Here is a 13,121-nt window from a genome sequence, read left to right as displayed (position 1 = left end):
GTTTCGTTGATAGCTGCAATATACTCTCGATCATCACCAATTAATCCCAATGCATAACATGCTTCTCTAAATGTCGGATGAACAAACTGATTCACAGTCCTAATATCCTCAAAACATTTTGGTCCCTTAACGTGATTCAACATTACTCTCATGAAATACAATTCACCACATTGCGGGGGAACGTGAACCAACCTACCAATTGTAAATCCTTTTTTCCTAAGGCTCCATTGACGAAGTTTCTTTTTCCAAACAAATTTGGTTGGAAATTCACAGTACAATAATTATTTAGCAACCTGTATCTCTTCTACTGTCGAATTATTACAGCCCATCCAATTAAGAAATTGTGACACTCCGAGCGAAGTCTTTTCTACGACCTCATCAACCCAATCATCATCGTGGAAGACAATAGGTTGCTCATCCGGAAGATGGTATTGTAGCCTTTCAACAGCAGGAGTTCTGTAGTGGATATCAAACCCAAAAATTCTCCAAGCGGCTTCACATGCTGAGAGATATCGACAATCGTAAAACCTCTTAATCTCATCAAATCGACCAGGGTCCTCCTCATTACGTCGTGTATAAGACGACTGCATGGTAACTCGATCAGAGCCCTTGTTAATGTACTTAAATAGGTACTTTATGGATCTAGATTGATTACACCATTCGACATTGATATGAGCCCGATATTTCAACAACAACTGAGAGTTATATGGAATGACAAAATCATTTCCCAGGGGCACATCATCTTTAATCACCGTAACTCTTTCCTTGCTTCTCTTGTATATAGGGTACCCATCACCGTCAACCGTTGTTCTCTCGGTGCACGGCTTTGGGTAATATTTTGAGCACTTGCCTCCGACCATGCACGGACATGAGGGCTTTGCTTTACCACACGGTCCATGAAGCATATACTCGCAAACAACACTATGTAAGACGGGATCTGTAGTCGGATCAGGAATCTCCGCGGAAATGATTTTGTCAACATCTGCGGCTGTAGGAAATTTGTCCTCCCGATGTAGGAACAATACTATATGGGCATGAGGGAGTCCACGTTTTTGAAATTCAATAGTATACACGACTGCAAAAAACACGTTCATAAATGTCATTAGATTTTTCTACAGTAATGCTAAAAAAGCAAACGATATATTAAATTAAAAGATTAGCAATTGGTAGTACCTCCTCGCGCTCTTCCAAAAATATGTCGATCCTTTAAGTCCCTAATCAACTCATCAAGCTTCATTTTAAAGACGCGACAGACAATATCTGGACGATCCTCGGGTCGCAAGCCTCTTTTAGAAACAAATCGTACTATTTCCGGCCACTTTGGATTACAGGTGAAAGTGATGAATAAATCTGGATAACCAAACCACTTACAAATAGTCATGGTATCGAGGAAATTTGCTTTTTTCCAGTTGTCACCTCCGGGGAAAGAAGAAGGCACGATAAACCGAGTACCCGCCGAAGATGGCTCAACATCTCCTCTTCCAACAAAGATTTGAGAGGTTCTTATAATTATCAACTCAAGTCGATCTTGGTTAAAACGAATGAAATTGAGCCTATGCGATTCGACCAGCATATAACAATCAACTAAAAATTGGTGGAATGCCTTACCAGATAATAAGATCGTTGGAAATTCAACATCTGGTGGTCTCTCTATAAGATGATAAGCAAACCACTCCCTACACGATGTTTCTTCACGTGGTTGGTCACTCGTGCTAACACCAATAGAAGAAGTACTATGTAGGATACCTGGCCTATACCCATCTTCTCCGGATGGAATTAACAAAGGATATTGTAAGGGGGTGTATAAAGGGTGCAACTCGGATATCCATTTTGTAAACCACCGCACGACCTTCTCACAATAATATCTCGCTTCTCCATATGTGGACCAATATCCCCCTCAATTAAAGCCGCTACCTCGAAATGTTGGAAGATTATAAGTTCTTCCATCACTTGATCTCCTTGAAATAAGTTTGATACTCACTTCACTGTCTGTATTTACAGTCAGTCTATCCCTAACCTTCCTAAATGTCTTTGCAATTGTATTGTGAGAGTCAATCATATTTTCCAACAATCGTATTAACTCGTCATTGAACCTTGATGGATCCCCTGGACTACAATTAAAAATAAAATTATTGACTACGAAAATAAATATTATACTCTACAAAAAAAATTATTACGGAAAGGAAATATATTTACCTAATGGCATTTTTTCGATTTTGAACTTCCTCTTCCGTGTCATATATGTAAAGTTGACAGAACTTTGGCCTTGCATCTCCGGTCGGTACCAAAGTCCCTATCCGATGACAATTTTGACCTCCCATCCTAAACATGTACGGTCCTTTACCTTGAATGATGGAATGATCGATTTTACCGCCCATAGAAGTGAATGAGAACATCGAGTTATAAGCTCTAATGTTTTCTCTATAATGGTTGCTAAATCGATGCTGACCGGTCAACAACAACTTTATAAGTTCAAAGCGGTCTTGTAGAAATGCGAGTTCAACTTTTCCATCAGAACAACAAAGGGAGAACTTAGGACGTCTTGTACCACGTCTTTTATCTTTTCTCTCATCAAACCACATCAACGCGTGACATTTCTCGCACTCATATTCTGCATCACCACAGTCCCAATAGCCTTCCCATGCTAAACAATTTTTAAAACAAAATTCATAAATTAAGAATTAAAAATTAGACTACAACAACAAAAGCATGTTGCAATTCAAATTAAAAAATATAAAGTAATGATTGAACTAACCATCATTATTTAACGGCACAGAAGTATTTTGGTGAGTTCTCGAAGATTCTCCATGTGAATAAGATGCATTAAAAACACAACTATCGGATGATTGTTCAATTCGGTTTACAGACGGAATCACTTCATTGAAAGTTTCACCATATTCAGCACATAGATCTCTCACTAAGCGCTCAACAACATCGGTCGGACTACATATAAGTTCTACACAACGTTTTTAATTAAAATTAAGACATTCACAAACGTTAATACATGTTAAATGAAAAAAATTAAATATAGATATATATACCTGTCACGTTGGAGGTTGCTCGTGTCAAATTGACCGTATTTTGAGAAACGTCACTATGAACGCTACCAGCACGTTTCTTAGAGAATCGCAACTGTCTTTTTTCTCTTGCCGTTCTTTCCCTTAACTTATTAGGCGTTACAATAACAGTGTTGGAATATGATAGAGGAGGATCAGTAAAAACATTACTTGGCGGGGTTGTTATCGATATCTGTTCGCTTGTAATTTTTTCTCGCGCTTTGTTTACGGAGTATGAGAAATCGAAATTTTCACAATTTTTAATGACTTATTATAATTTTCTAAAAACAACAAATGAAACATGATTAAAATAAAAATGTAAAAAATTGAATATATGTAGTAAAATATTAACAATTAAAAATAAAGAAGTACCGTTGCTAATGTCGGATAAGCGGTACTCGAGGATTTGACATTGATTGTGGCGTATTGTCCGTAATCATCAAGTTTCTTTCGAATATCCGAACACCTATATTGGTAAAACATAACGACAAAGACAAATTATGTCAAACGTTATATTTTATTGTACATTTTGAAACTGTAAACAACGTGGACTGTATGTAAACTCATCTCGAACAAAATTAAAAGGCCAAACGATATTACAAATGGGCTGACAACGACCCAATTTTTAATCAATATCTCGAAAACCCAAATTTGGGCTCACGAGTTCTTTAATTCCCATCCAACCCAAGTAAGAAAAATACCCTAATGCTAACCTATCTTATACTAATTTGGGTCCAAAACTTTCTACAATTCCTGTCTAGCCCAATTCCCGAACAAAAATTAAAAAACAAACAGTACCAAACATGGGGTTATATAAATGTGAATTTGGGCCCAACGTTTTCACATTTCCCGTCCAGCCCAACAGACGAAAACCCTAATAATTACCCCACCTATATATAACCCCTCCCCCACAAGAAAACCCTAGAATCCGTCTCATATCCTTACACTCCTTCGTCTTTATCTCCCTCTCTCTCTCTGCTTCACTATCTCACTAAAAACCTAAAACTAAAGCAGCTCACCTTATCGCCTCTTTTACACAGTCTATCCTCATATTACACATACAACTTCAATACTAAATTAGATCTCTCACTAAAACCTCTCATCTCGTCCTTTGTGCACCCTAAATCCGATTACTAACCCTTCATTGTCCGATCTGTTTTCCGCGCATGCACACGGTCATTCTTTAACATGGTGAAGGGAGTCGTGTTCTTAGGAGCGCTTATTGAAGATGTATTAATGGTAAGTTTAATTTTACTCTACTCTTTAATTTTATTTCCGCCACTTAATAAGTAAAATATTAATTTTTTTCGACATTTTTAAAATTAAATCGTTGTTTATATCGTTAGATCTATCAATTTATGACATATTTGAGTGGACGGTAATTAGAAAATCAACATATAATTAAAATGGTTGTTTATAATGTCAGATCTATAAATTTTATGACATATTTGAATTCATGGTAATTAGAAAATCGACAAATAATATTTTCTTAATATTTTTTGCAATTTTTTCGTATTATAGATTTGTTAAATACGGATCTCATTAATGCAATATAAGATCCGCGTTTTGTTTTTGTTCATTTTTATGCCGCTTAAAGATGATGTTCAATACATGCCGATATTGATTAAATATTAATGCAAAATAAACATTTATCCTCGCATGCAGATTCATATTCATATTACAGATGCTCTATTTCGATATATTATAAACTGATCTGTTGATAGTGAGTTCCTTGATTGCGTTTTTTAACACTTTTTTTTTAGATCTACGACTATAATGACTTAGAAATGCTAGTAACAATATTTTTAAAAAAATGAATTCAATCTGTTTTTAGATGTTAAATTTTTTTAATGGAGTTTTTATGTTAGTCTTCATAATTTATCTATATTATTGAAAATAATGGTTAAAAATCTGGAAATCTGAGTATAGGATCTGTTGTCATTCAAGATTGCTGCGACTTTGTTGTTGTCATAAATTAAAACCCTAGATTCATTAATTAAAATTACATGTTGCCTACAACCTTGCCTAAAATTGGATTCAAATCAGCAAGGGTTTTAACCTGACCCAAATCTAAACGGGTTTTAACCCGACCTAATCGAACACGGGGTTAACCCGACCAAATCCAACACGGGTTATAACCCGACCCAATCCAACCCGGGTTTTAACCGGATCCAATCCAACCCGGGTTTTAACTCGACCCAAACCACCCCGGGTTTTAACCCGACCCAAACCACCCCGTGTTTAAACCCGACCCAATCCAACCCGGGTTTAAATCCGACCCAACCCAACCCGGGTTTAAACACGAACCAATCCAACCCGGGTTTAAACCCGAACCAATCCAACCCGGGTTTAAACCCGACCCAACCCAACCCGGGTTTTAACCCGACCCAACCCAACCCGGATTTTAACCCGACCCATGCAAAAACAGACTGGCCCATTTACAACCCATTTACATTGACTGACCCATTTACATTGACTGACCCATTTACATGGAGTGGACCAATTTACATGTACTGGACCAATTTACATGGACTGGACCCATTTACATGGACTGGACCCATTTACATCGACTTGACCCAAATACATGGACTTGACCCAAATACATGGACTTGACCCAATTGCCTGGACTGACCCAATTGCCTTCCGGATCGACCCAACCGGATCGACCCAACTCCGGATCGACCCAACTCGGATCGACCCAACCTAACCCAACCCAACCCAGACTGACCTAACCCAACCCAACCCAGACTGACCTAACCCAACCCAACCCAACCTAGAGTGACCTAACCCAACCCATGTGTTGGTCCTACCACAAATCAACCAATACAACTGTTGTCATTCACACTCACGTTTCAAAGTGTTACATTAGTAAACTTATTTTGAATTCAAACTCATTTGATTTAACAGTTGTGAGATGTGTTGTATAGTATACAAATCATTGTAATTGTTCTACAATTGTTTGCAGAACATTCATTGCAGCTCAATTATCAACATGTGAAAAGTTAAGTACATTTACTGATTCCCTTTTCTAATATGCCTTTCAATTTCAATCTCTTTTCTAATATACCTTTCAATTTCATATTTCCCCTTTTGGGAACATAATTTACTAACACTTTTATATTGCTCCTTGTAGAAACAATTTTGAAGGGAAGGTTTCAAAAAAATAAGTTAAGTGTTATTCAGTCCTTGTTTCTTTAAAAAAGTTTCCTTTTAAGTTTTACTTTGATTTCTGATGAAATTATGTTATTCAGTCAAATTTTTATGAACTTAATCTGATGAAAATATGTTACTAAAATGCAGGTTCATTGGTAGCATGCATATTCTTCCTCAAAGATAGAAGTTAAGTAACCAATAACATTCAAAGCATGCATATTGTACGTCAAAGTTCGAAAAAGTTAAGTAAGCAATAACACAATGTAACTGATTTTAATTCATAGAAATAAATTAAGAAACTTACTGTTTTCGTTGTTCATTCCTTGCTCTCTTCTCCTTTTTTTTTGGCTTGTACTTGAATTGCCCTTTTACATGTTCAACCCACCTCTGTTTTGATGCTTCTGAAGATGATGCAAAAAATGTGCACAGTTTCTAGTTGGTTTTCTTTTTAATTCATCGAATAAAACTGGTAAACAAAATATGTGTTTGATTTACTTTTACTTCAATCAACTATTGCCCACTAACTTACAAAACTGTTTGTTTAGTTTACTCAAATATTGCCCACTAACTTATTAACTGCAAGTAGTGCATCATGGATAGTTGACCATAATGGTTTAAACCGTCAATTAAGCTGAATAAAATTCAACTTTCATTTTTGAGACGTTTTTTCTTGCACATTCCGTCACTATGCTACAACTACTTCATTTTGTTGATTCAATTATTGGCCACTAACTTATAAACTGCAAGTAGTGCATCATGGATAGTTACCATAACTATTTAAACCGTCAGTTAAGCTGAAAAAAATTAGACCTTTATATTTAAGACGTTTTTGCTTACACATTCCGTGACTATGCTTTTAAATTTATGCCCTTCCATTCATCCGTTTTTTTCCATGATTTTCAATATAACTCAAATACTCTTACAACATTTTTCATTTACTCATTGGTAGGATATTAAATGTACTCTATTATTGTTGGCTGTAAAAAAACCGTGTCTCTTTGGTTATACTCGCTTATTATTGACTAATGACATGTCTCGTAAACTGTAAATGAAAGAATTAAATTTCATAATGATGACGAAAGTTCATTAATTCTTTGTGGGAATTGAAATACAATAGTAAAAAACGTAGTACATAAATAAAGATCGTCGATGTTGCTTCTTTTAAACCGCATCCAATCTTTGCTTTTCTTTAAGCTCCATGTTTGAAGTGTTGTGCCATCCCTTTCTCCTTTAGCTTCTTGATTGGCTGCATATTAAACCTGCTACAAATCTATCTTAAATATGACGACCTTAATTGTTCGATTACAACTTAAAATAACCTTGGTCCAAAATACAACATAAAACAACAGTCCAAAAACAAAAACAGAAATGTCTGTTGACAAAGTTCAGAAATTGCTTCATTGCTTAAATGTTTCTTAGAACTCCATAGGCTGCTTGCCTAACTTAATTTCCTTCATTTTTGTGGCAGATGACTTGTCAGATGCTTCAGTTGTCTCCACGACACCTTTCTGTGGTGTGATCTCTTGGGAATTCAGCACAGGTTGAGACTCAATCATCTCTCTCATTTTCTCCTAACAAAAAATTAATTGTTACTAAAAAGCCATTAGTATCAAAAAAATTAGTTCAAGTTAAAATTAAATTCACCATTATTGAATCTGATTTCGAAGTGTCCCTTGTCGAAGTTGATATTGCTTGTTCCTAAAGGAGGACAATATTTATTAGTAAAACCAAACATAAAAAAAATAAAGTGTGTAAATGTTAGTCATTAATTGGTCTTATACCTTTCTTGCATTATTCATAGCATCCCACTTAGCAATTGTTCTTGGGTCATCACATAAACTGACCACCCCAAATGACTTCGATTTTTGTTGATTCCCCGGTGCGACATAGCCACAACTATAGAAGCCTTCCGCCAAGGGCTCCACCAGGACTCAGAATTATATAAAGACTTAACCAAGTATCCATGCACTACCTTCGAGGAAGTACAAATGAAGGCAATCGCTGTTATGCGGCTGGAGGAAGACTCAGGGCCCAGGAAGGGCTACCTATGGTGCTGACCATACATCTAGAAAGGCTCTTGTGGCAAACCAGACTCGGAAGAACCACTGTTCCTATATCTACCAGTAACTGAGGTGAAAGTCGGTGCAGTAGTGGTACGACAGCAGGAAGAAGCTCAACATACATTATACTATGTCAGTAAGTCTTTGCTACCTGCAGAGACCAGGGTACCAGGAGGGGACCTAATCATCCAAGCTTGAAGAGTCCCTGAAAGTCAAGCACCGAAACCGCAGATCCCGGTTGCGGACGTAACCGGGGCCGACACTCTCATTACCCCCGGGGGCAACAACCAAGCCAGGACCAGATTTTGCAGATCCAATAGATAATCATGCTAGATGGCGATCCATCAAACGACTCTGCTTCCAGAATAACATTCAGATAGAACAATTTCTGGAGGATCAATAAGGAGGTGAGGTATTCAGTAGTTGGTTGTTCGTTATCTTGCATTGTGATCCTTGGCAGGGTAGAGATCCATGGTCTGGGGGCAGTGCATGTCGTTGAACCATCAATGAGTCCGAACAGCTTGAGGATCCAGGAGATATGCAGCAACCAGAATACCGGAACAACAAATTCTTACAGTCCTACAGCAAGCAGATAAAATGAAAAAACTGGAAGGAAAAACTTGCAAACAGTAGCTGCAGGAACCAGGGGCATTCTGCAACCTGCTTGGAACATAACTAGTTATTGCTCAACAAGAGAAAGGTGATCAGGAGCAGTGTTTTGCATGCCTTCCACAAATGGGGGCCGAGCAAGACATGCAGGGGGCAAGAGCCTCCCCAACAATTCGCCAACAGACTGCATATTTTGGTACATAGTCTACGGATGGAACTCCGCCTTGATTTCGGGTTTCGGGCTTTATCGCCAAAGACCTCTCAACTTTTAAGATGACATATGTTGGTACACGATCTACCGAGATACAATTCCGCTGTGTCTCGGTTTTGCTAAGTGTTCCTATCTTTCTAAGAGCCCTGATTTCTGATTAAACTTAAAAAAAAAAAAAAATCCTTTTTAGGTTCCTACTCAAATCTTTTGACTTTAACTTCCATTAGCATGCTCAAACTTTTGAACTATAAATAATTTTTAGCATGTTTTAAGCATTATGAATCTTAAACCCTAAGCTTATCTATAGTACATTCTCAAGACCTACTTTTGAAGCATTTCTGAAATCATGTGTTTTGGAGAAAGGAGCTTGCAAAAACTAATCTAATGGAGTTTGTGTGTCTATACAGTGAAGCGTGGGCCTATGGCTGAGTACCCATAGATCGGACGAACAAGGCTCCTGTAGTACTCAGCACCCACGCAAGCGGGGCCCCTCTAAACAGAGTAGGCAATTAAATCCTAGAGCCTCCAATCAACGAAGGCCGGCAACAAAACAGCGAAAAAAGGTGCACGCACGATAAAACAAAAGTACGCCAGAAACGGTAGAATACAAAACAAACGATAGAACACTCGCGACATTATAACACATGTCAAACACACGCTCAAACGTGATCATTCTCACGACACATTGATAGACATTGCATTCAGAACATATAAAGGTCACAACGCGTCTAACCACCATATAGGGTGGGTCATGCATTAGTATATCGTCGCATACACCTATGTTGCATCACTGACATTTTTCAGGTACCAGCTGCATACTAACTGCAGCAGCAAGTTCTGCTCGAGGTTCTCACCACCAGAATTACCCCCGACACTTAGAGGCAGAACGGTAAAGTCAGGAGGAGGCTGGTCCCAGCTGGACCCTGCATCCACCAATTCCATCCGCTGGACCCAACGTCGATCAACATCTTTCAGCATCTACTTGCTGCTACTTCCAGAGTAGGAGAACCGTAGAGAGCCCGGAAGAAGATCCTGGAGGAGGCAGCTTTGCCTACCTGTCAACCTGTCAACCTCACTCCAATGAGAATCTACCAGCAGCGCTTCGCCTAGGGTACCTACATAGCCTCACTTCCAAACCAGCACAAACAAAGAAACCCTGAAATCAGTCTGCCAGAGCCATATACTATGGTCCAGCAAGAGCGAACAGATTAGACTACCAGGGGCCTGGAGTTAAAATCTCGAGTACAAGTCTGGGTACATAGAAGGGGTTCAGAACTAAGCCTGGTGTATCCAGCAGGCAGATATTTATTCTAGCAGAATGACGACCACATCCAGAACCTGAAAGACTAATTTCCCTCCTCATCTTGAGGCTGAGGAGGAAAATTGGGGGCAATTGTTATGGGCAAAATTCACATTTTCATATCGGTACACGTGGCAAGCAACAAGTGGACAATCAAGGCTTGAGAGGATCAATGTCGTGGATGAATTCGGGCCGTAGATGAGAAAAGCACACATGGGATATTAAAACAAACACAGTCAAAGAAGTTAAGGGTCAACCCAGCTACTTCCTATTTTTCGGTGACTGGACCTAGAAGTCAGGAAACAAATTCTGGAGGGGCCTCATTCTGGAAGAGCCTGATCCCGGAGGAGCCTGATTCTGGAGGAGCCTGGTCCTGAAGGAGCCTGATCCCGGAGGAGCCTGATTCTGGAGGAGCCTGGTCCTGAAGGAGCCTGATCCCGGAGGAGCCTGATTCTGGAGGAGCCTGGTCCTGAAGGAGCCTGATTCTAGAAGAGCCTGATCCCGGAGGATCCTGATCCTGGAGGAGCCTGATCTCGGAGGAGCCTGATTCTGGAGGAGCCTGGTCCTGAAGGAGCCTGATTCTAGAAGAGCCTGATCCCGGAGGATCCTGATCTCGGAGGAGCCTGATTTTGGAGGAGCCTGATCCTAGAAGTCAGGAGCCTGATTCTAGAGGAGCCTGAAGAAGCGAGACCCTGGAGGAAGCAGCTATATCTGAAATAATTAGGATGAGCATCTAATGGAGCATTTAGTGCATTAAGTGGAGGAGTTAAATGAGCAATAAAAGGAGTCAACCAACAACCCCCTATGAATGTGTAACAACTGCTGGAAAATAGGGGAGGTTGGAGTAAAATAAGGGGCAGTTACAAAAGCATTAATGGGTTGCAAGATAAGAGGGCATCTAGGGTTTATGCACTATAAAAAGAGCAATAACCACAAGGGAAAGGAGGCATGACAACGTACAACAAAACACATATCCCCACCTCACACCTTTACATCGTCATCTCACACTTGATAATCTCTATCATCCTCATTGATCAATATCTACGCAACAACGACATTCTTGTATCCAGAAAATATACCCAGGCTCCAGCAGCAGTTCCAGCAGAAACTCCGGCAGAGGCTCCAGCTGAAACTCCGGCAGAGGATCCAGAAGGAAGCATTCCTAAAGAGCCTTATTTCCTAGCCTTTATCTTGTACTTCCATTAAAATATCTCCTAAAGAATTATAGTGCATACTTGGTGGGATTCCGATTCCCCCCGCGGTTGTTCCCACACCGGGTTTTCCGCGTCACCAAAAACTCTTTGCGTCGATCTTTCTTTTGTTGTCTTTTACTTTAGTTTACACCGTGTTTTCTTGACTCGTTCGTAGTTATAGACGATCACTTTGACTCACCAATCTAAACAACTAACTGGTAAATTTTTACCAAAACATAATTTATGTTCTATCTATATTATATATCTTCATTAAATATTTAAATGTAAGCAACATAAACTTCTATAGGGAAGAGTGTAATTAGGAATAGGATTCAATTGCTAATTATGTATCAAGATTTACTCCGTCATCCGTATGTGTCAGTGATTGAATAAACTTTAGGCCCTATTTGGTAGACAGTGGATTAATTTCAGCAAAAGTAGATTATAAATGACAGATTTCATCAGAAAGTTTGACTAACATATTATTATTACAAGAATTAATTTGAGTGATTGGTAATTGACAGATTACGATTAGTAGATTGTTAGTATTCTTTGTAAAATTAAACAAAATTTTCTATTTTACAATATGCTATTGGGGGTAAGCAGCATATTGTAAAACAACGTATTGATCCCAAATATGTTGTTTCAATATGTTGTTTACCAAACACTCAAATTAGCATATTGATTGGTCAAGCATGCTAAAACCCTTAAATATGCTAAAAATCGGCCAATATGCCGTTTACTAAACACCCCCTTAGTGCTTTGTATCTCAATTTCATAAGGAATTCATATATTTAATATTATGATTTATGAGCAGTTAGTAAAGTTGGCTATTCTAACCAAGCAAGCCGAATTTAAAAGTTTAACAATAAGTTTTTTTTTTTTTTTTCAAGCCGAATTTTTAAATAGCGAACATATATCATCAGTATACTTATTATATAAGAGGGAGAAAAATCGATAAAATGATCAATATTAATGAAATATTTTATTTATTGTAATCATATAATTAATTAAATTTTTTATTTAAAAAGAGAGAAATATCAGTACCAATAAAACATTACTGCGTATATATAATTTATATGATGACATAATTTTAAATTATCAGTAAAGTAATTCAATTTTAAGTATCAACAAAGTGTTTCCTACTATATTCATCCCATGTATTTATTTATTTTTTATTTTATTTGAAAGAGCTATTTTAAATTTTAATCACATGTATTAAAATGATTAGACATATAGAAATGTAAACATTAAAACTTTATATTCTTAAAACCTTTTTCAATATAATTATAACTAAGTTAATTATCATGTTGTAACGCACAGGTTTCAACCTAGTATATAATAATTGTGGCTTGTTGAATATTAAAACATACTCCCTTCATACCACATCAATGGTAGCATTGAGAATCTTGACACTATTCATGGTCGTAGGGAATCTTCGATATGATTTTTAATCTATAAGACAAAATATAGTCATGTGAAATCTTGTTTGATTTATCGTCATGAATGCTATAAAAATATCAATTTTTTATAATTTGT

At 37.8% G+C, this 13,121-nt stretch overlaps 1 protein-coding gene across 1 annotated transcript; it reads right to left on the bottom strand.

The window, feature by feature from the left end:
- Window positions 1–281: 281 nt before the first annotated feature.
- On the bottom strand, window positions 282–7,774 carry LOC141646530 (uncharacterized). The gene is made up of 8 exons (XM_074454402.1): window positions 7,632–7,774; window positions 3,429–3,522; window positions 3,042–3,165; window positions 2,756–2,956; window positions 2,197–2,644; window positions 1,915–2,111; window positions 1,174–1,350; window positions 282–1,075 (listed from the first exon to the last, which is right to left on the bottom strand). The coding sequence occupies exons 1-8, from the start codon at window positions 7,772–7,774 to the stop codon at window positions 282–284; spliced, it is 2,178 nt and encodes a 725-aa protein (XP_074310503.1).
- Between the last annotated feature and the right edge of the window lie 5,347 nt (window positions 7,775–13,121).

The sequence above is a fragment of the Silene latifolia genome, chromosome 3 (genome assembly GCF_048544455.1).
Source record: "Silene latifolia isolate original U9 population chromosome 3, ASM4854445v1, whole genome shotgun sequence".
Classification (NCBI taxonomy): domain Eukaryota; kingdom Viridiplantae; phylum Streptophyta; class Magnoliopsida; order Caryophyllales; family Caryophyllaceae; genus Silene; species Silene latifolia.
The sequence above is the reverse complement of the archived record's forward strand: the minus strand, read 5'-3'. Positions and strand labels throughout refer to the sequence as shown.